This window comes from Eucyclogobius newberryi, unplaced genomic scaffold (assembly GCF_026437365.1).
Source record: "Eucyclogobius newberryi isolate DKJ021-1_F unplaced genomic scaffold, fEucNew1.0.hap1 SCAF_73, whole genome shotgun sequence".
NCBI lineage: Eukaryota > Metazoa > Chordata > Actinopteri > Gobiiformes > Gobiidae > Eucyclogobius > Eucyclogobius newberryi.
The window spans coordinates 1-23,948 of NW_027316423.1; the positions used below are offsets into that span (position 1 = coordinate 1).

Genomic DNA, 23,948 nt, shown 5'->3' on the forward strand with positions numbered 1-23,948 from the left:
CCGGGGCTAAACGGAGCTAACCGTGCTATCATGCATCAAAACCACTCTGTAAACACAATTTTACAAACTAATGTGTCATTAAGTCAAGATTTATTCAAGCGTTATTGTGGTGACATCCATCTTGTCTTCTGATAATCTGTCATAACTGAAGAAAAGTGTAGTGTTCAACCAGTGTTACACCAGGACATTATATTTATATATTTTCTATTTGTTTATTATTACGTCTGGCACGTCACTGAAGACGGTCAGGTTTCGAGAGGTTAAATTGTGTGTCAAATGCCAAATCTGATGTGTGTAAAATGATTTATTTGTGATCACGGTCCCTCAGAACATCCACATCAGATATTGCGGTTCAGCATGTCGTTTGAACTCTAGAAATGTAATTGTTATCGGATGTTTGTGTGCATGCAAACATAGCAAGTGGTTTCCCATGAGCAGAGGAGACTATGTTATCTTTTTCCTTCTATAGTCTAAAAAATAAGCAGGCCAGAAATGTGTACGACAAATTATGCTTTTCGTGCTTGTGGTATTGCAATAACTCTATGAAAGTAAACATATTTAAGCTGTAATCAGAGTTTTGATCAATTGTAATATTTGACATTTATACTCGCATGTGTTGCGTATCACTTGTTCCACTTTGGGGTTTTTTATCAGCTGTGCACTTGGATTACACCAGAATGGAAGACTGTATGTGGAACTCTGAGTAGTTTATAGAAGGAAAGGTATTTATTTACTTTGCATTTAGAATTGAAATTGTAACTTTTTTGTGTTTTTTTTTGTGTTTTAGGAGTTAAATGATTTGGCACGGGATCCTCCAGCCCAGTGTTCGGCAGGACCAGTAGGAGATGACAGTAAGTTTATACACAAACAGTTTCAAAATGCAGTACAAATATATGAGCTGTAGATTGTATTGTATTGTATTAAATCTCCCGATTTTAAGATATTTCAATCGACCTTTTGTATGTTGTTATCCTTTATTTTGGTAGCGAAAGCGAGCGGTGGGAACATGCGGGGGACACGGGCGCCGTCATGTTTGTTGTGATGACGCTGCTGGGCGTGTTTCCCACCCAGAAGTCAAATTTAAATGAAGCAGAATTATATGAGCGGTGGCCATGGCAGTGGTGCTGCCGGAGCCAAATCAACATGTTAAAGTCAATATAAGTTCCCTCTTGTCTGTTTGATACAGAAGCATATGGAGGACCGAAAATGAAGACGCGTGTGTGTTGCGCAATGCGTTATTTGTCCCTTGGGATGAAAAATAGGTTTACCAGCGCTATAAAATTATTCTACACGGCGTTACAGGAAAGATAAAAGAATTTGGTGTTTTTTTTTTAACAAAATGCTGATATTGTTTTTTCAGTCGGCTAGTTTTATACTGGGTCGGTCGGGTTACGGCAAACAGACATATTATTTTGCTCAGCCTAATCAGTAGTGCAAAATTAAATGTGTTGCGATCACCACAGGCACATTAAACTTAAACTCTGGTTAGTTAAATCACAAAATGGCCAATAACTTTGAGGAAACCTTTTATTAAAACATGTTATTTTTAATTCAGGGTTGAAATGACACCAGCCTGGTCTTTGGATCTTTACATTTTGTTCCATTTAAAGTGTTCTCAGGTGTTTTTGGTTTCAGAAACATCTCCACCTGAACTGTAAATATGACTTATTGATTCTCCAGGCTTAGGAAGAAGCATCAGGTGAAAGAGTTTGAATATTACAATAAAGTGTGATCCAAGGACAGTCAGCCCTGTTTTTTATCAACTAAAGCTTCTGTGATAAATAAACGTGAAAGTTAATAAGTATTCACAAGTCAACTGTGTCCTTCTCTTATCAAAGAGACGTTCTATTTTAGTAAAACCACCATTAAATCTCAGTTTATCAGAGTTCACAGCTTTTATAAAGTGTAATCTTCCACACAGCTTTCACTTCTGCTTTCACAGAGAGTAATAAACAAATATAGGTTTGCCCCATAGAGTTAATAATATGACCGTTCTGTTAACTGCAAGGGACAAACATTTAACTTTAACCTGTTACTTTTAGGCCATTGTTTCTGCCATAATCTCATATTCTAATGCTGTTCTGATCGGTTCAGCAGCGGAAACATTTGAAAACAGCTGAAGGACCTAAACAAAACCAAAACCATCACGGACAGAATTTCACTTTTTTTTTTTCTCTTGGATGATTTTTAAATGACGTCGTTTCATGTTCAGAGGTCACTGGGATCAGCTGTCGGCCATAAAGCGACTCGTGGGCTTAGATTTAACCAGGGCTAGGGTTTTTTTTCAATATATTGTCATTTAATTTATTTTATTTTGACAACATAACATGTCATGTTTACTTTTACAGGTCTAAACTTTTAACTATAGCGCCAATAATCACCACTAAACCAGGCAAAATCCAAGATTTACCAAGACTGGACCAGGACTGGACCAGGACTGGACCAGGACTGGACCAGGACTGGACCAGGACTGGACCAGGACTGGACCAGGACTGGACCAGGTTTAGTCTAAATTTACAGGGGATCAACATGTGATTGAACGATTTAGAAGTGGCAAAACATTTTAATAATATTATCACTAAAAAAAATAAAAATAAATACAATTTCTAATAAAAACAAAATTAATCATAATAATAGCATTGCGCTTCATCTTTTAATTGTAGAATTGTGTCCAAAGTGCACATTTCAAACCCGTCCGGGAGCTTCAGGAGCATTAACATCTGAGAGACTAAAGAAGGATCATAAAAAGTCTGAAACACAAACCCCAGAATCCCACAGAAATAATAATAATAATCATAATAATAATAACCGCCGTCTTCACCATTTGGTCGAACTGAGCTTTAGATCGCCACATATTTTGCAGCTCTGATTTTTAAGATGCAAACCAACAATCCTTGACCCACAGTTGAAAGTGGTCTTCAGTATTACCGACGCATGATGGACGTGTGCGGAGCGACGCCGTTCAGACGCCTCCAGCGCCGCGGCGTGATATCGGCGAGCGGCTGGTCGTGATGTGTCGAGCGGCGGTTTTATCACGCGGCTGTTGAGTGGGATCGAAGGTATGCGGCTATTAAAAGAGCCGTGAGAACAGACGGCGTCGCACGTTAGCAGCTCAAACCCGGGCACAGACGTCCTCCTGCTCCATTTCACTGCCACAACGTACGATGGATAAGAAAACGGCGGCGTCTATATAAGCAGCGGTCCTTTCTGATCAGTGGAGAGCTCAAACCATTGTGTTGTACATTGAGACTGTTTGAATGCATTTTTTAACCAAATACAGGTTGAAAAATGATGAATGAAGAAGGCTCCTTAATAATATAGACCAAGTGTGTTATCGAGATTCCATGATTACCGTATTTTCCGAAGTATAAGTCGCACCAGCCAAAAAATGCATAATAGAGAAGAAGAAAAAACAAAGTCGCACTGGAGTTTGACATGCGGTTGCAAGTGTGAAAATGGCAAATAATATCACATATAAGTCTCATCCCGACCCAAACTATGAAAAACTGGTCCGAAAAATACGGTATTCGCAGTCAAATCCTTAATGTTCTTCTTAACTCAGTTCTTCTTAATTCATGTGCAATTACTGTCGTGATCACATGCAATGGTATTTATTTGTCTATGGGAGTTTTTATTTGTTTATAAGAGATCTTCTACTGAAAGTGTTTGTCAGACTTCCTTTAAGTGATCTGTTCTTCTGTATCTACCTCTGTCTCTACCTGCGTTGCACCAATGAAATTTCCCCATGTGGGACAATAAAGGAATATCTTATCTTATCTTATCTTAACTTTCTGAACAATTTGACATAAACGTCAAGATAATAACGCACGTTACGTTCAGGTTTATACTTGTGAGGAAAAGCGGAGCAGAAAGGACTTCATTTTTAGTCTAAAATTGTCATTTCTTTTAATTGAACTAAAAAAAAACGTTTTCTTCTAAACATGTCACGATTATCGCTTTGTAGTCTTATATTGTGAGCTAAATGATCAAAGTCGTAGCTTTGGGTCCACGATGAAAACTGGAAAATATTGTCATTGTTGTCGTGCATCGTCTGTAATTCAAACTCAGACATGTATAGTAATAATGTCATAAACACGGGAATATAAAGTGATATTTGGTTGATTTTGTGGCTCGTTCACATTCTCACATCAACAAGACATTTACGGAGACAATTTGAATAAAATGTGAACTTGACTCAAAATATAAATTGCATGTAATCGCAACAGAAATGGCCTTTAGATATTTCCTCGAGGATCGTTAAACCCTCGTTACTTTATCTGAATGAGACAAAACGTTTTTTACTTGTTCATTGTTTTACAGATGCAACATTGTGATTTTATGGAAACATCTCAAGACAATTTTCTGGTGTTTTCACATTTTTTTAATCCAACAAACGACTTTAGAACGAATGCAATTTAATGTGTTCCTTTTACGTTTATTGGCTGGAAATGCCAAAAGTCATATAGGACAAAAAATGACAAATATAAATGAATACACAAGTATAAATGTAGAAAATAATAAATAAATGAAAGAATAAATGTGGCTATTTAAGAATGGACACATTCATAAATATCTGTAGCTAATACTTTTTTCTTTTAAAAACTTTTTACGCTGAAAATGTGGGCTTTTGTGTTTAAAAGCTATTAAAATTATCATTATTTTTTTGTTTATAATTGCATTTATCCCTACATTCTTTTATTTATTCTTTTCTATTTGAAGTCATTTTTAGTCCTCCATAATTATTACTATACAGGGTTCAGAATAAGCGGTATCGCATCGCAAAATGCTACGCAATTTCTTTCATAAGATGCATTCGTCATAAAGTGCTTTTGTATCGCAGCTTTTGCGATACAAAAATGTGTGTTCAATTGTATAACCAAAGCGCCTAAAACTACTGATCACTCGTCAGTCGATCGTCAATAACAGCATGACACATGTGGACACTGTGTTGTCATGACGAGTCACGCTGCTGCTCAGATCGCGAGTCAGAAAGTGGGAGGAGCCACGTGCGGTAAAGTTTGCGTCAGATTCAGACTTCCGAGGTCAATAGCTCCTAAACGCAAAAGTCTTTGCAGATCATTCACTGCCAAACACTCATATTTACTCTGCCAAGTGACACAACCTTGGTTTTAACAATCAGATGCGTATTTTGGGCGCAGGGAATTACACTGATCCGAATGTGCAGCCGGAGCCGAGACGAGTGCTTAGGGACCGTCATCAAATGTGCAGCCGGAGCGGTGATGAGAGTACTTAGGGACAGTCATCAAATAGCAAAACGAAAAATGGAATGGAACGTCAAATAGAGCGGTACAATTTGAATAACGCATAAAATACACCATGATGGAAACACCACAGCAACCTTTATTTTTGTGAGTGTAATGACAATTAATTAATGTAAATGAGACTCCTGCAAATAGTCATCCGATTGATGATGATATGGAAGAAAGTTGTAAATAAGGCCATCTGACTTTAGTTGTTGGACAAATTAATCAACACAATTTTATTTGCAAGTTTTCTGTTTTATTTAAAGAAAAAATGTTTAAAGTGTTCAAGTTAATTTGTTTTTAAATAGAATGTTTACAAATACATTTTAAATAAATAATCATGTTATATCAATGGAAAATATTGACTTTCGTGTTTTGCTATGCAATTATGAAATTGCTATACAAATTTCGAAAAATTAACTGATTGTTTAGCAGCGCCGCTATACAAGTGAAAATCCTTCATCTGAGCCCTGCTATACAATATCAAAGCTCTTAAGTCCAGGACAAGTTTTTACCACAACTTTAATGAATTCAGCTTGTTCTTCCACTCCTAAGACTCGCTCGTCGCCAGTTGCAAAGCGAGCTTACAAACTCCATCCGTTTGTGGATGAGGTTCATTTGTGGCTCTCACATTTGGACGTTTCTTTCAAAAAGCGCTCCTGCGACTCTCTCCTCCTGTGTTGTCATAGATTTGACCCGCAGATACTTCTGCGTCTCGTCTCGCTTCCTGTCCCAGCGCCGAGTCTTTTGTTTCGCCGCTTCGTCGTCATAGCCACAGGAAGCGACGCCTTTTTCTCCGACGCCGAACCGTTCGCTCTGTGTCCGTCAAGTGAAGTTTGAAGGATATGACAGTGTTTTGTGTTTGTGTTCTTTCTCTTCTAGTGTTTCACTGGCAAGCCACAATAATGGGACCCGTAAGTATCCGACAAAGTGTTCGCCTGAAGCATTCTGGGTAATGTAGTTTAAGATGGTGGTTAAGAGCAAACGCAGGGGGACTGAATCTATTTGTTTGTCTGTTCTAAATTGGCCTCGACAGTCTTGTTCTTTGTTCAGTTTTTATTTTGACAGTTGGACGCTTGTACATTTTAGTTTTAACGTAGCTGAAATGATCGCGTTAAAAGTAAATTAAAAGCTCGTGACAGTTATAGTCGTTGCAGTATTAACGGCCGTACTGCAGTATTTTCCACATTGCGCAGCCCGACGACGATGTAAATGAATTAAACGACTGCTTACAACATAAAACGCACGAGGATTAAAGTTTATGAGTGCGATCGATATGTGAAGAATGAAGTTCAAAGCCTTGAGTTCATCTCGCGTCAGGACAGTCCCTCTACGGCCATAAGTCTTAATGTATAGAAATGTAAACGGCTCAGGTCACAATATCAATTTTAAGAGCTAAAAAATAACAGGATTTAGAAGTTATTTAGATCTATGCTCCAAAAAAGTTAAACCTAAATGTTAAAGTCAATTTTCTGACTGTTTATGTGGCATTAAAGCCCCATGTTTGTTGTTTTTAGCCGAAAAAACAAGACAGATGGACAAAAATTAAAGGTTGTATATTCTTAAAAACGTGTGTCGTGACTGAGCGAGCTGCGTCTCCACAAACCTGACTCGTACCCGGCTGACATCTTCCTCAGCCTGTCGTACAGTGCGTCGTTTTGCTTTAACGTGTGATGCAATGAGAAATAAATTGTGTTACTGTTGTGGTAGTTAAGTACAAATACCGTATTTTCCGGAGTATAAGTCGCACCAGCCAAAAAATGCATAATAGAGAAGAAGAAAAATATATATGTAAGTTGCACTGGAGAATGAAATGCGGTGGCAAGTGTGAAAATAATAAATAATATCACATATGAGTCGCTCCGGAGTATACCCGGTAAGTACAAGTATAAGTCGCACCCCGACCAAAACTATGAAAAAAATGTGCGACTTATCTGTAAAATACGGTAATTGTCCCCATTGCACTTGTAAGATCATGTCACGTTAATTTATTGCACTAAAACAAACTTGCGCGCGCTTTGTGTCTCCGATTTTAACTTTGAAACACCCAGAATGCATCAGGATGTCGTCTTTGCCGCTCTCACACTGTGTTAACTCTTTGTGTGTGTCTCGCCGCAGAACGACAGTCCTTACCAAAATGGGGTTTTCTTCTTGACCATTCACTTCCCCACAGATTATCCCTTCAAACCGCCAAAGGTGAGTCCTGCCTCGTCCTGACTCTTTCATTCACGTTCTCACTTCACGCTCTCATTTCACGCCGTCTGCCCGTTGTGCGCAGGTTGCATTTACCACAAGAATATACCACCCAAATATCAACAGCAACGGCAGCATCTGTCTGGACATCCTGCGGTCACAGTGGTCTCCTGCGCTCACCATCTCCAAAGGTCATCCTCACACACACACGACACACGCTAAAGGTCGTCTGTGGGAGGGGTCGTCTGTGGGAGGGGTCGTCTGTGCCAGGGGTCGTCTGTGCCAGGGGTCGTCTGTGCCAGGGGTCGTCTGTGCCAGGGGTCGTGTTGTCTGTGCCAGGGGTCTTCCCCTGGCGACCCCTGTCGTCTGCGCGCGCCAGGGGTCGTCTGCGCGCGCCAGGGGGCCAGGGGTCGTCTGCGCGCGCCAGGGGGCCAGGGGTCGTCTGCGCGCGCCAGGGGTCGTCTGTGCGAGGGCTCGTGGTTCTTTTAGTTTAAGCGTGTGGAAACCTTTCAGAACGATGCTGAAGAGTGAAGGTGAACTATGTGTGTTCTGAAGACGTGAGTTTCTTTCCGTTGTCCTGACGATGGCTGCTGTGGACCAGAACTCTCATTAGATCATAGCGGGGAAAGTGTTGGGACTCGAGCTCCGAAAGGACGACGCTAAAGGAGAAACGCACGTCACAAATAAAGTCGCTCTCGTCGAGGATTCAGATCCGGCTCGAAGCTCGTTTTTATTGCCGTCACAAACGAGCTTAAATGGTTGTGTTACAAGTGTGATGTAATGCTGTGTGTGTGTGATGTAATGCTGTGTGTGTGTGTGTGTGTGTGTGTGTGTGTGTGTGTGTGTGTGTGTGTGTGTGTGTGTGTGTGTGTGTGTGTGTGTGTGTGTGTGTGTGTGTGTGTGTGTGTGTGCGCGCAGTCCTCCTGTCCATCTGCTCCCTGCTGTGTGATCCAAACCCGGACGACCCCTTAGTACCCGAGATCGCCCGCATCTACAAGACGGACAGGGAGAAGTAAGTCTCAGATCATCTTCATCCAGTGTTTTTGTCACTTGAACATTAGTCCTGCTGCAAGCTCTTTACGGTTTGACTTAACGTGCACGCAGAAGGTTAAAGGTTCAGTCCTCGCTACGTCGTGTCGTGTTCTTCATTAATAAACGGCACAAAGGTCAACGACTGACGACAAATCGGATTAATGATGAATAATCGACAGCACGTTTTACGAACTCGAAGCTCGTCATGTGCGAGAGAATCGTTCTAAGTTCAAGCAGCTCGTATTAAACTTACATTTAAAGATATACATTCAAAACTTCTCCTGTAGTTTAAGGAAAAAAAACATTTAAATCTGAAATGTCTAGGTTAATTTTGTTGACATGCATTTTGGATTTCTTATTTACTTCTTTTGAGTAAACTACTGTAGATATGACTGAAAATTGGCGCAGAAATACCAATTTTGCCTCATTTTTTAGACTCGTTTCCACGTTAATGTGCTGAGAAAGAAAACTGACCCAAAAAAACAAAACAAAAAAGATATTTGTGTCTTAAAACGTCCAGATTAAAAACCTAAATTGTCTTGTTATTGAGGTAAAGTCGATCTCGATGAACTTGGATCAGGTTTTGTGCTGACATTTCGGTCCTGGAGGATAAAAAGCATTAATTATCACGTTGGAACAGTTGCGTAACACTTCAGTAAAAACATAAATGGCACAAAATAGATCTTGTTCTTGCACTTTATCAAATCAGAATCCAAACCGTGTCCATGAAAAGCGTCATACATCGAGTCTGGCGTCGCTCTCTGGCCTCGGTCCTGCATTTTTCACCGAACAGACTCGAGTTTGAACACGTCTGGAAGAACCACGACAAACGCAATGTATGGACTCGATCCCACAACTATAATCCCACAACTGGAGCCGATTCGCTTTCATCGTCACGATTTCATCTTTCACTTTATACTGTAAATCGCCACAATATTCAAAACGATTTAGGTGATTTCATTAGTTTAGTTCGTCTCTGTGGGGGTCATTTTATGCATAAAACCTGCTGAACATGTCGTTTAGACTTCTACAAACGTGCCCTGAGATGCTCATTTAGTAGTTTATTTACGGTATTTTCTCAAATGTTGACGAAATGTGACCTTTGAACCCTTTGGACCTAAATCTCGACACTGGATTCATTTTTACTTCGCATTGTTTTGTAAAGGTGTTGTGACGGGAGAAAGTAACTGGACATATGACTGAATATCCTGTCTGTCTATCTAATTATTTATTGTTAAAACCCTTACAAACCGATTTTTACAACACAAATTGCACATCTACGTTGATGTTTTTCTTCCGCGCGTTCCCCAATAAAACGACTCCAGTGGCAATGTTCGTCGTACTGCCCCTTTTGGCTCATTTGTGTGCATCGGTTACACTGTATTGGTCTGAATTTTCCTCTAAACGACGTTAATGGAGTCGGATTTTGGCAGAAACCTAAGCATAACGACTCAAATGCCCGAACGCGGCCGACGGGGCTTTATAAACCTGTAAAAGTGCCACATTCCAGTTGTGTTTGTCTTTCCGTCTTAACGAAGGAGAGTGTAGTGTAAAATACAGGACTGCAACGATTGTAGTTTGATCATCTGAACAATACAGACTCTAAAAGGCAAAGTAAAATATCTTTTTATAATAAAGACAGTGAGATCTTTAATTCACAGTGTTAATTATGAACAAATTCTGTTTTTCATCTAATAATACGCTTCATTTGTAAATGTTCTTTATCTGGAAACCTTCAGTCGCCACATTTCAGTCCTTGTTTGGTTTGACATATATTTATAAAGTCTCAAAGTCTCCACTAATTGAAAGAATATTGCATAAATTATAGTTTCTGGCCCTTGTAAAGTGTTGAACTCTATTTTCATGCTGTGGAAAAGGTTCAAAACTCAATACCAATGATATAATTCACAATTATATGAAAATGTATTAATATCAAGAGTTTATCTAAGACTTAATCCAGTAATAAACCAGGGTCCATGTAAATATAGTTTTTTCTGGTGTTATTTTCTTGTAAAATGTTTGATATTCGTCTTAATCAGAAGCGTCCAGATTTTCTGCTGAATCGTCGCTGCTTTTACTGAATCTTTTAAAAAGAAAACTACTGCATTGACCTCTGAGACGGGACGAGGGCCAAGTTTAGACTCTGTTCACATTTAATGCCAAAAATGTGAACAGTTTTAAGTTGTCGCTTTGTGTATTTGTCAGTTTAGAAAACCTTTGACACATTTTACCGTTTTAATATGCATTTAATATCTTGTAGAAGTGGGAAATATTTTGAATTATTGATCAAATAATCGACTGTTTTTAAGATATGCAAAATGTAACTATCTGTTGTCTTTATAAATATTTTTTAAAAGCCAAAAACGCATTAATTTACAAAATTCCTGTCATTTTGATGCATTTCCTGCTCTGTCTTTAGTGATAAAACCTTTAACTTTGCGTGTTGTGGAGTCTATAGTCCAGATAACGATTATTTTATTTCTAAATTGCAATAGTTTTTATCAAGTTAATTTATCGCATTTATTTAGATTACCGTATTTTCCGGAGTATAAGTCGCACCAGCCAAAAAATGCATAATGGAGAAGAAAAAACATATATAAGTCGCACTGGAGTATGAAATGCGGTTGCAAGTGTGAAACTAACAAACAATATCACGTATAAGTCGCTCCGGAGTATAAGTATACAAGAATAAGTCGCACCCCGACCAAAACTATGAAAAAGGGTGCGACTTATAGTCCGGAAAATACGGTAGTCGTTTTAAGCCAAATCAACCGTTGACTAATGTTTTTTTGTTCTTTTTTACATGTGTGTTTTACATTACATTACAAGTCAAACACTGACGTCCCGTGTCGTCTCTGCTTCTTTTGCAGGTACAACAAAATAGCTCGGGAATGGACACAAAAGTATGCAATGTAGCGCTGGAGCGAAGATCACGGCCGACCACCTCCTGCGACGCAAAGGCCCGGGTGGGCGGGGGCGGGGCGGGGCGGGGCAGCTTCAGAGATGTAAAGAGAAAAAAAACAAAAATATCCATAACGACAAACAAATGAAACGTTTAAACAGGAACTTATCGGTTTCCATTGGAGCGCTTACTTTGAGCCCGCCTCCCCTTTTTTTCCCCTCCCGAGCAAAAACGAAACCCTCCGGCGGCCCCCGGCCCGGCCCCCCGAACGCTGTACATAATGTCATCTAGAATAGTTTTAAAAAAAAACGAATAATGCATCTATTACTACCCCTTACATCACGGTTAACTTTCCCGATCATCCGTGCGTTTTTTGTTTTGTTTTTGTTTCTGTTTTTCGGGGAGGGAAGCGTCGGAGGGGAAGCGTCGGAGGGGGATCATTGTCACTCGGCTTTCTCGTTTTGCTAATACTTTCCGTAGAGACTGGGCGGTTCGAGAAGGCAGTGTTTTTTTTCACGTTTTAACGCGACTCGAAAGGGGCACTCACGCTGTTTGTGTTTTATACAAAGAGACACCATCGCAGGCTATGTCGATAATGAACATGGAAAAATAAAAACGATAAAATAAATGAATAAAAAAAAGGATGGACGGACGCACATGGCCACTGTAGACTTAAATGTTTCTATGAATGGACTTGAATTTAACCCATGCACCTCTTCTCTCTCTCTCTCTCTCTCTCTCTCTCTCTCTCTCTCACACACTTCCTCTATCTCTGTCTCTTTCTTAAAAAAATACTGAATTTAACACATTTTACCTTATTGTACACCACACTCGCACGCACAACTGTAACGCCCCCGTCACCGACCATTCTTCATTCACGAAAGTGGAGGTTTTGGACCAGGTATTTAAGCAATTTATTTTCTTAGTTCAACCTGTGTTTTTATCCCCCCCATAACTCTTTAGTTTATTTTTAAAGGTTTTTTTTCCTTTTCTTTTTTTTTTTGCTATTGTTAAACTAGAAGCTAACATCTTAAACGGCTGTGGGACTGGTTGGGCTCTGGGTGCGAGGAGACTCCACTCTTCTTGCACAAACCTCTGTATATTGAATTACCTGAGAGGCTCATTGAGCTTTGTGTGTTGATTAAACTGTGTAATAAAATTGCCTGGCTCGCGCGTCTGCTTTTCAACACTTCTGTCTGATCATAAATGATGTCAAAATGTTAAAATGTAGATCTTTGTCTTGATTAGGGCTACACAGAATAAAAATAATAATAATGACTAATTAAGTAAGTATTTTTAGACTTTAAACCTCGCATTACTTCTTAAATTTGGCCCTGAGGAGACAAAGAATGGGGCCTGTGTTGAGTTTGCATGTTCTGCCTGTGGGGGTCTTCCAGTATTCTGGTCTCTCTAGCAACAAACTGCTCAAGATGTAAGAACTGCACTGTTAAGGTAATTCAGAATATCAGACTTTCTTGGTGTAAAAAAAATCAAGAAGTGACGTTCATTGTTTTATTTAATGTCATAAATGTACTTTTGCAGTCGCAAAATGCCATTATTGGCATCATAGTATGTAGAATGTGCCTTTAATGTTCACAAATAATTTAGAATTAGGTTGAATTATGTGCGTCATATTTGGTATTATGGTGCCAGTGATTTTATTTTTTTCAATTTCCGGTTCATGCTGCCCCCTGGTGGATTTTCTGCCACATTTAGCAAACGTATTACTTGAGCACTTGCATTTTCATATTAATATAGTTTTCAAACTTGCTCAATTATCATACTTGACTGATTCGCTTTGGTTAGAATTCACCATTCAGTTTGAATTTATAAAAACATTTTGTCCGGATATATATATATATATATATATATATATATATATATATATATATATATATATATATTTTTTGTTTTTTAATTAAACAAATCGTGACATACAGGTGTATACAAATCGTAAGGGGACAAGCTCGATAATAACGTATTCAATTAATATGTTACGTACAGAAAGACGAGAAAGAATAAGAAAAACCAAATACAAAAAATAAACAGCTGGTAGCTAACTACGAATTGTTTTTTTTATTTTTTATTTTTTTACAATGAATTCATTTTTTTTACAACGAATTTCTTTATTATTTTTTACATTGAATTGTTTTTTACATCGAATTAAATTTTTTAACGTCTTTTTTTTACATCGAATTGAAAAAAAAATCATTTATATACAATGAATATTTTTACTAGATTCGATGTCAAAAAAAAAAAAATTCGATGTCAAAAAAAAAATCGTAATTAAAAACTCAGAATAACCTTCATACTAACGGTACATCTTACATCTGGGAATTTAACTATAAAGTCCACATTTGATACACACATTTATACTTTTTGTCACCGTTCATACAATAATATCCGCGTCACATTATTCGTAGTAAATGTTTTGGACAATCACTTCCGCCTTGTGACGCGGCACGCACGCTCTGACGCGGCACGCACGCTCTGACGCACGGCGCAGCTTCCTGGGTTCACATAAGGCTCCACGGTTTGACCTTGTTGCTGCTGCTGCTGCTGCTGCTGCTGCTTCTGCTTCTGCGAACTTCTGCCGCGTCCCAAACTCCGCGCTCAGGAGCCGCACCGCGTCCCGCCTGAAGCATGTCCTCCGCCGCAGTGCCACAGATGTCCGGCCTGAGAATATCCAAAGGTAACGCGCGGCAAAACACGCGGGGAACCGGAGCAAAAGCGTGGCCATAGTATTTTGTAACTTGACGCGCGCGGGGTTGACCCAAAATCACCCCCGGGCGCCCGATGTCAACAACAACAACAGACGCGACTAAACGTTTAGCTTTGCGATCGCCTAGCAACCAAAACCCAAAACACGTACAATGCGGTTTTTTAGCGTCCGATTGTTCGTTGCAAAGTCACTTAACGTTCAATCACGCCACGTTTAATCGCAACGTGTTGATGTTTTCCCCACATCCAATACTGTTTAGTTTTAAAAATGGTCAATCGCCATGGCAACGGTCCCACTTTCTCATACATGCATACATACTGCTAGCTAGCACGCGTGTTAGCCACATATGCTAACTTTGACACAGTTTCTCCGCGGCCACGAGTCGACTGGATTTCCACGTTAAAACCCGCTCCGTGAACAGTGTTTGGACTCGTCATCTCGTTGTAGTCTCACTCTCGAACTGTAAACCTATTTTAAGACGTGGTATTTGCGTGTCTGTCATTGCTAACGACGCCTTTTGCTCACCACTTGGGCTTGTACATCGAGGGTCTTGAGTCGTGTCATGTGAGGCTCATTGGACCGGGATAATCTCCTTCGTGGGGCTCAGAAAATGCACAGAAACGACCTCATTTACAGCTATAATCGTGTTTCCAAACGCTCCTGTTAGAACCATGACTCGGCAGAAAAGTGTGATTAAACTGGGACGTAAATGCTTGTGGTTTTAGCGACAGTATTTACGATTTGCACACGGTGTAGCTGCTGCTTCTTTCCCAAATGTTAACCTTTTATACAAACTTAATTAACAGTTATAATGTTGTATGGAGTAAGAGGCAATGTTTCCCGTTCATACAGCTCGAGATATTCAGTTAAAACACACTCTGCGTTCATTCTGAAGTGTTCTGACTCTACGGAGGGATACAAGTGTTTGTCAGCAGTTTATCAGGGCGTTTTTGTTCACTTTTTGACAATGTTTTGGCAAAATGTACCTCAATGAATGTTTAGCGCAACAGCAGCAAACATGGCGGATTTCCATGGCAACGGTCGTTTTTTGTGACGTTCCGTCCCATTGGTCCCGCATAGTCGACACGTGACCTGCACTATAAACACTGGCATGGCAGGATTAGACTTGGTTCATCGAGATGAAGTCTAAAGGGGAAAGAGTCTAAAGGGGAAAGAGTCTAAAGGGGAAAGAGTCTAAAGGGGAAAGAGTCTAAAGGGGAAAGAGTCTAAAGGGGAAAGAGTCTAAAGGGGAAAGAGTCTAAAGGGGAAAGAGTCTAAAGGGGAAAGAGTCTGAAGGGGAAAGAGTCTAAAGGGGAAAGAGTCTAAACAATAAAGTCTGGCGGTAATGTAACTCTTGGATACCAGCCACCATAAAACACCGTAGAAAACCAAGTCGTCTTCTTCTTGGTTGTTCCTTGTTGTGTGATTTACATATATAAGTGACTACACTAGTCTGGAGTTATATTTTTATTCATATTTTTTGTACAATTGGGGTTGAACATTTTTCAAAGTTGGAAAATGTCCATTAGAAATAACTGGAATATATGAGAATAAACAGGGAATTGCCACTTCTGAAGGCTGTTTCTGTACAAGGAGCGATGCACAGAAGCAGAATGACCTGAATATTTGCAGATACACTTAAATATTTGTGCTTTCACAATCAATCACTGCCGAGAGACACGTCAGATGTGACCACTCCATAAGGAAGACGTTTTAGGTATCCTGTCCAGAAAGTGGGACATTTAAATAACAAACTCTTGTTTTTTCTGTGTCTCAGGTGTTATAGCCTTAAACATTGACCTGTCAAAATAAACATAGATCCAAGTTGAACTATGACCTTTGAACTATAGTACAAAAGCAAGTGTGTTTTGTCACTTACGCCACCTGTAAATAACTCTACACTATTCATAACTTTAGGATCCATCCATCCATCTTCTGCCGCTTTATCCGGGGCCGGGTCGCGGGGGCAGCAGTCTGAGCAGGGACTCCCAGACTTCCTTCTCCCCAGACACTTCCTCTAACTCCTCCGGGGGGATCCCGAGGCGTTCCCAGGCCAGCCGAGAGACATAGTCTCTCCAGCGTGTCCTGGGTCTTCCCCGGGGCCTCTTCCCGGTGGGACATGCCTGAAACACCTCCCGAGGGAGGCGCCCAGGAGGCATCCGAAACAGATGCCCGAGCCACCTCAGCTGGCTCCTCTCGATGTGGAGGAGCAGCGGCTCTACTCCGAGCTCCCCCCGTGTGGCCGAGCTCCTCACCTTATCTCTAAGGGAGCGCCCAGCCACACGGCGGAGGAAACTCATTTCGACCGCTTGTATCCGCGATCTTGTTCTTTCGGTCACTACCCAAAGCTCATGACCATAGGTGAGGGTAGGAACGTAGACCGACCGGTAAATAGAGAGCTTTGCCTTTCGGCTCAGCTCCCTCTTTACCACAACGGTCCGATGCAGCGACTGCATCACTGCAGCCGCTGCACCGATCCGCCTGTCGATCTCACGCTCCATCCTTCCCTCACTCGTGAACAAGACCCCGAGATACTTGAATTCCTCCACTTGGGGCAAGGACACCCCACCCACCTGGAGAGGGCAAGCCACCTTTTTCCGGTCGAGAACCATGGCCTCGGATTTGGAGGTGCTGATTCTCATCCCAGCCGCTTCACACTCGGCTGCAAACCGTCCCAGTGCATGTTGCAGGTCCGGGTTTGATGGAGCCATCAGGACAACATCGTCTGCAAACAGCAGAGATGAGATCCTGTGGTCCCCAAACCGGACCCCCTCCGACCCCTGACTGCGCCTAGAAATTCTGTCCATAAAAATTATGAACAGAACCGGTGACAAAGGGCAGCCCTGGCGGAGTCCAACATGCACTGGGAACAGGTCTGACTTACTGCCGGCAATGCGAACACAGCTCCTGCTCCGGTCATACAGGGACCGGACAGCCCTGAGCAAAGGGCCCCGGACCCCGTACTCACGGAGCACCCCCCAAAGGACACCCCGAGGGACACGGTCGAAAGCCTTCTCCAGATCCACAAAGCACATGTGGACTGGTTGGGCAAACTCCCATGAACCCTCGAGCACCCGATGGAGGGTATAGAGCTGGTCCAGTGTTCCACGACCGGGACGAAAACCACTCTGCTCCTCCTGAATCCGAGGTTCGACTATCGGTCGGATTCTCCTCTCCAGTACCTTGGAATAGACCTTACCCGGGAGGCTGAGGAGTGTGATCCCTCTGTAGTTGGAACACACCCTCCGGTCCCCCTTCTTAAATAGAGGGACCACCACCCCGGTCTGCCAGTCCAGAGGCACGGTCCCCGAACGCCACGCGATGTTGCAGAGACGTGTCAACCAAGACAGTCCTACAACATCCAGATACTTTAGGTACTCAGGGCGGATCTCATCCACCCCCGGAGCCCTGCCACCGAGGAGTTTGCGAACAACCTCAGTGACTTCAGCTTGGGTGATGGATGAGCCAGCCTCCGAGTCCCCGGTCTCTACTTCCTCTTCGGAAGACGTGACTGAGGGATTAAGGAGATCCTCAAAGTATTCCTTCCACCGTCCGACGACATCCCCAGTCGAGGTCAGCAGGCCTCCACCCGCACCGTAAACGGTGTTTGTGAGACACTGCTTCCCCTTCCTGAGGCGCCGGACGGTTTGCCAGAATTTCTTTGGTGCCGACCGATAGTCCTCCTCCATGGCCTCCCCGAACTCCTCCCAGGCCCGGGTTTTTGCCTCTGCGACAGCACGAGCCGCGGCTCGCTTGGCCTGCCGATACCCGTCGATGACCTCCGGAGACCTACAAGCCAGAGTGGCCTGATAGGCCTCCTTCTTCAGTCTGACGGCATCCCTTACTTCCGGTGTCCACCACCGGGTTCGGGGGTTGCCGCCACGACAGGCACCGGAGACCTTGCGACCACAGCTCCGAGCAGCCGCATCAACAATGGAGGCGGAGAACATGGTCCACTCGGACTCAATGTCCCCAGCCTCCCCCGGGACATGGGAGAAGCTCTCCCGGAGGTGCGAGTTGAATACCCTACTGACAGAGGGCTCCACTAGACGTTCCCAACAGACCCTCACAATGCGCTTGGGTCTGCCAAGTCTGTCCGGCTTCCTCCTCCGCCAGCGGATCCAACTCACCACCAGGTGGTGATCGGTTGACAACTCTGCCCCTCTCTTCACCCGAGTGTCCAAGACACGCGGCCGGAGGTCTGATGACACGACAACAAAGTCGATCATTGACCTCCGGCCTAGGGTGTCCTGGTGCCACGTGCACTGATGGACACCCTTGTGCTTGAACATGGTGTTCGTTATGGACAATCCGTGGCTAGCACAGAAGTCCAATAACTGAACACCGCTCGGGTTCAGATCGGGGAAGCCGTTCTTCCCGATCACCCCTCTCCAGGTGTCACTGTCATTGCCCACGTGGGCGTTGAAGTCCCCCAGTAGAACAACGGAGTCCCCGGTCGGTGCACTGTCCAGTACCCCTCCCAAGGACTCCAAGAAGGCCGGGTACTCTGCACTGCTGTTCGGCCCGTAGGCCGCCACAACAGTGAGAGACCTGTCCCCCACCCGAAGGCGGAGGGACGCGACCCTCTCGTTCACCGGGGTAAACTCCAACACGTGGCGGCTGAGCTGAGGGGCTATCAGCAAGCCCACACCAGCCCGCCGCCTCTCCCCGCGGGCAACACCAGAGAAGTGGAGCGTCCAGCCCCTCTCGAGGAGATGGGTTCCAGAGCCCAAACTGTGCGTGGAGGTGAGGCCGACTATATCTAGTCGGTATCGCTCAACCTCCCGCACAAGCTCAGGCTCTTTCCCCCCCAGCGAGGTGACATTCCATGTCCCCAGAGTTAGTCTCTGTGTCTGGAGATCTGGTCGCCGAGGCCCCTGCCATCGACTGCCGCCCAGATCTCTCTGCACCGGCCCCTTATGGATCCTCCTGCGGGTGGTGGGCCCACGGGAGGGCGGCCCCACGTCGCTCTTTCGGGCTGTGCCCGGCCGGGCCCCGTGGGGTAAGACCCGGCCACCAGGCGCTCGCCATGGAGCACCCATCCCAGGCCTGGCTCCAGGATGGGGCCCCGGTGACGCCGATCCGGGCGACGTGAACTGCCTTGATTGTGTCGTCGTCATAAGAGGCTTCTGAACCGATCTTTGTCTGACCCGTCACCTAGGACCTGTTTGCCTTGGGAGACCCTACCAGGGGCATGAAGCCCCCGACAACATAGCTCCCGGGATCATTCGGGCACTCAAACCCCTCCACCACGTTAAGGTGTCGGTTCAAGGAGGAGTAACTTTAGGATATTAAAATATAATAATGGAGCCACTCTTGTGCTGTGGACTTCCATGGCCCCGCTAAGAACTAACTAAACACTGGAGGCTTAATTATAATGACATTAAAAGTTGGAAACATGTAGGTTATGTAGCATTTTGTCAAGCGTTCTTTTTCATTTAGTTGCCACATCGCTCTGCCTCTTTTCTAAACTGTATTTTCTCCGCCCCTGTCGGCCGCTGTCCCCTCAGAGCACCTGTTGGTGGCGCTCCCGGTGGCCCTCGTGGCTGGAGCTGGTGGCTTCCTGGTCAGTCATTACCTGCAGAAGCGCAGCTGTAAGAAGGACCAGGTGAACAGAACCATCAACAAAGACAGTCCAAAAGTGGTGCACAGCTTTGACATGGAGGACATTGGCACCAAGGCCGTGTACTGCCGCTGCTGGAAGTCCAAGAAGGTCACTTTGTTACCTTTTGTCTTACCTTTTATTTCACTTCTGTCTGTTCTGTGTGACGCCAAAGTAAACTGTGAAGGGAGACTTGATTTAAATGACAACACAAACTGATCTCTTGGTGGTTTAGATTATTGAAGTGATTTAAAGGACACTATGCATTATATTACTATTACTATGATTTAGTGTTTGCATGCTGTTTACTGTCATACTCCAGGTATGTTTTTGATGAGGAAACTGCGTTATAACATGGCTAAAGGCTCAAAAAAGTCCATTTAGGATTAAGTAGTCCTTTAAATATAGCCCTTCATTGCCTAGAAATGCGTAAAATTCACTTAAAGTTTTTATTTTACTGACGTTTCCTCTTGATCATTTGCCATTTTCAAACCTGTATTTCTCTTCACTCATGCCTGCACTTGGAAAGGTGTCTGTTTTGTGATATGAATCTGAGTATTTGTGGATAAAAGGCTATAGTACCGTATACGCTTTATATTTCAGATTCAAGGTACTGTACGTGGGGGTAAAATTAGAATGAAACTGGATTGCTTGGGTGTGATTTATATTTTAATGGGCAGACTTTCCTCTGGGTGTCGTCTGACTTTGTAGTATTTATTGCCTCCGTCTCATTTACATCAAACATTACGGCGCTTATCTCTCGCCTCTTTGTTTTAATCAGTGTTTTTTTATTATTTCTGTAGTTCCCGTACTGCGACGGGGCTCATGCCAAACACAACGACGAAACCGGAGACAACGTTGGACCCCTCATCATCAAGAAGAAGGACTAATCATTCAATCAATCACTTTACGCCGTCTTTAACACTATCACAATGTCGCTTTTTAGATGTTCAAAATCAAACCAAAAAGATGTATATTTTTCATCTCGCCGCAAAGAAAATATTGTGAACTTCTATTTTGTTAAGATGTTTTGTCTGTCGATGTGAAATTAAAAGCTAAAAGTTTGCACGGATGACGACAATCCTTCAGGTCACATGGTTCAAGAGCTCATGTAAAGAGGCGCCGGGTAACTTTTCCGCTTGTCTCCATGGAGATGTTACGCGTTTGCCTGGAACGTTCCACCGTATGACATCAAGCGTCTCAGTCTTCATGGAAACGAACAGATCTGTGGAGAGTAAGTGTTTTTTTTTTTAGCTTAAACGCCGGTAATTGAAGAAACGCAAAATATCAATGTTTCATATCGAGCTGCGGTCACGTCTCCATGGAGAAAAGTTACGTAGTCCCCCTTTAAATGGACCCACGACTATGTCTTGCTTCAGTTTGTTTGAAAGGGTAGTATGGGATTTTACTGATGTGGTCGTGCGTAAACTGTAAAATCGTTCCAGGTTTATGGAAACGTGAAGGTAATTTTCAGCTTCAGCGTTCCACAGTGTTCAGTCAATACTACCGTTATAAATGGCATCTCGGTCTATCGCATCGAAGTCTCACATTTACATACATTACCAGACGAATAACAAACTTATTTATGTTTATTCGCAGTTGATTTAAAAAGGTGTTTTCGTCATTGGTCAGTCGCGGCCTTCCTCGCGTTAACATGCGCGTTGAAGTCACCTTTGATAACCCACAGTGACGTTTAAACGCGGCTCCGGTGAAAACGCCGGAACGATCGCTGACCGCTTCCTGAGACAAAGCAGCGTTGTCCGTCCCGCGCAACAATGGTGTGGGGGGGGGTTATGCTAATTAGGCCATGATGTCATTCCACTCGCTGCCACAACAAAAAAGTATTGATCTGTGAAGAGAAACCGCGTAAATATGAGTTATATCTGAGTATTACAGAGTTTTTGAATGATTTTGAGTGTAATAATAAAGAAGCTGCTACTTTTTGTGTTTGAAATCTTAATTCTAAACCTGGATGTTGCGTAATCAGCAGGTGTAAACTAAATTTAAAAAAGCAGAATGCGAAGAAAAAAAACATAGGACTTGGATGAAAATTCAGACCTTCCAAGCATAAACCAGCACTAAAGTTGGTCTTAAAAGATCTCAACTTGCAGTATTTAAACACAAATGGAGAAACACTCATTAAACACATTTATAGACATTACAATCTTAAGTTATTGATTATTGCTATCCAGGAATAGTCCCAACAATTGATCCATCGACATGTATTTATCCGGAAGCCTTAATTAAAGTGCATTTGACAGGTTTTCATGTGTTTCTAATGGCGGTTTGTGTAGGAAAAGTTAAAAAATAAAAGATTTTTAATTGTCAAATAATATCTATGGTCCTTGTTTGGAGTCCGGTTGTTGCGTCTGCCCGCGTCAAAGCAGGAAGTACACGCATCACAAAGGAAACGAGGAAAACGAAGCGTAGATTTGTAGCATAATCTGTCTTTTCTGTTCAGTGACGCTCGGTTTGGTGCGATCCAGCCCGTCATGTGCACTTTAAGCCTCTGAAGTGTGAACGCTGTACCTCTGAATGTTTTACGTCTGCACTGCTGCTTTGTGTTTGTCTTAAATGTGATAAAATGGCTTGAATTTGAAAATGTGAAAATGGTGTGTCTTTTCCTCAGTTTGTGGTTGAAATACAACAAAATGAAACCGTTACAGAAGTTACTATTTTAACTTCACTGACTCTAATCATTGACTCCAGTCCATTATGTCAGGATTTATGACCCATGATCCGGGACAAATGCAGACTAACGTTTGAAGAATTTCCCCCAAATAGTTTAGAAATCATTTTAAACCTCATTGTCAATAAAAGGAAAGTATAGTACATTAAAAATAATACCCACAGCTCTATTTCACTGCTGATCTTCAATATATTTGTGGAGTAAAATATATAACTTCTTTAGATGAAACAAGAACCCCATGAGTTTGTCATAAATGTGTAACACTAGACCCTGTGACATAAAGCTGTTGGGTCCTTTAAATATCACAGAAATATCAAAAAGGATCTACAACTGCACATGAATGAGTGATATTAGTTATATGTCTCATCCAATGGCGTACTATTAAAAGGAGTCAATTTATTATTTGATATGATTATAATTAAACAATTGTGACCTTACGGGCTAATGGTAAAGTTCATGTTGTGTGTGAAGCGTGTTTTAACACCTCTAACAAATGTTAAATGTCTCAAACAACAATGTTTAACAAAGAAGTGTAACAGGATCAGACTGATGTGTTCAGTTTGAGGAACACAAACATGATTGTCCTGATGAAGCCTCTTCTACTGGGACAAAGAGGTGTGTGTGTGTGTGTGTGTGAGTGTGTGTGTGCGTGTGTTAGTGTGTGTGTGCGTGTGTTAGTGTGTGTCTGTGTCTGTGTGTGTGAGTGTGTGTGTGTGTGTGTGTGTGTGTGTGTGTGTGTGTGTGTGTGTGTGTGTGTGAGTGTGTTAGTGTGTGTGTGCGTGTGTTAGTGTGTGTCTGTGTCTGTGTGTGTGAGTGTGTGTGTGTGTGTGTTAGTGTGTGTCTGTGTCTGTGTGTGTGAGTGTGTGTGTGTGTGTGTGTGTGTGTGTGTGTGTGTGAGTGTGTACGCGAGAGTGTGTGTCTGTGTGCGTGTGTGTTAGTGTGTGCGTGTGTGTGAGTGTGTGTCTGTGTGCGTGTGTGTTAGTGTGTGTGTGTGAGTGTGTGTCTGTGTGTGTGTGTTTCTCTGTGTGCGTGTGTCTGTCTCTGTGTGTGTGTCTGTGTGTGTGTGTGTGTGTTTGTGTATGTATGTGTGTGTGCGTGAGCCTGTGTGTGAGTGTGTATGTGTGCGTGTGTGTGAGTGTGTGTCTGTGTGCGTGTGTGTTAGTGTGTGTGTGTGAGTGTGTGTCTGTGTGTGTGTGTTTCTCTGTGTGCGTGTGTCTGTCTCTGTGTGTGTGTCTGTGTGTGTGTGTGTGTTTGTGTATGTATGTGTGTGTGCGTGAGCCTGTGTGTGAGTGTGTATGTGTGCGTGTGTGTGTGTGTGTGTGCGCGTCCTGGTGCTGTTGATCAGTTGTGGAGGTCAAAGGTCATCCGTCATGTATTGCAGTTTATACACGTTCATAACAATGACGTGTTAATTAGACTATAATCATGTCCATCTCCTCCAGTCTTTGCACAGCAGTGTGCGGCAGCAGCGCCTGTGACGTCCTCCAGGCCCCAGGGGCCGCGGGAGAGCGGGGGAGGGTGTGGGGGACGCGGGGGGTGGGGGT

The 23,948-nt window shown here is 42.9% G+C and overlaps 2 protein-coding genes across 2 annotated transcripts; both read left to right on the forward strand.

The window, feature by feature from the left end:
- Positions 1-787: 787 nt before the first annotated feature.
- Positions 788-12,553, forward strand: LOC140350581 (ubiquitin-conjugating enzyme E2 D2-like). The gene is made up of 6 exons (XM_072436155.1): positions 788-851; positions 6,147-6,178; positions 7,383-7,460; positions 7,543-7,648; positions 8,376-8,469; positions 11,360-12,553. Coding segments are annotated over exons 1-6 (357 nt in total). The 5' UTR covers positions 788-850; the 3' UTR covers positions 11,406-12,553.
- A 1,358-nt stretch (positions 12,554-13,911) lies between these two features.
- LOC140350585 (CDGSH iron-sulfur domain-containing protein 1) lies at positions 13,912-22,325 on the forward strand. The gene is made up of 3 exons (XM_072436160.1): positions 13,912-14,083; positions 19,624-19,826; positions 20,519-22,325. The coding sequence occupies exons 1-3, from the start codon at positions 14,035-14,037 to the stop codon at positions 20,603-20,605; spliced, it is 339 nt and encodes a 112-aa protein (XP_072292261.1). The 5' UTR covers positions 13,912-14,034; the 3' UTR covers positions 20,606-22,325.
- The last annotated feature ends 1,623 nt before the right edge of the window (positions 22,326-23,948 follow it).

Bases quoted from the DNA above. Each gene is read 5' to 3' on its own strand.
- LOC140350581 (XM_072436155.1), top strand. The intron at 6,179-7,382 runs GTAAGTATCCGA...GTCTCGCCGCAG, and splicing joins AAGCCACAATAATGGGACCC to AACGACAGTCCTTACCAAAA. The intron at 8,470-11,359 runs GTAAGTCTCAGA...CTTCTTTTGCAG, and splicing joins TACAAGACGGACAGGGAGAA to GTACAACAAAATAGCTCGGG.
- LOC140350585 (XM_072436160.1), top strand. From the start codon at position 14,035: ATGTCCTCCGCCGCAGTGCCACAGATGTCCGGCCTGAGAATATCCAAA. The intron at 14,084-19,623 runs GTAACGCGCGGC...CTGTCCCCTCAG, and splicing joins CGGCCTGAGAATATCCAAAG to AGCACCTGTTGGTGGCGCTC. The intron at 19,827-20,518 runs GTCACTTTGTTA...TTATTTCTGTAG, and splicing joins GCTGCTGGAAGTCCAAGAAG to TTCCCGTACTGCGACGGGGC.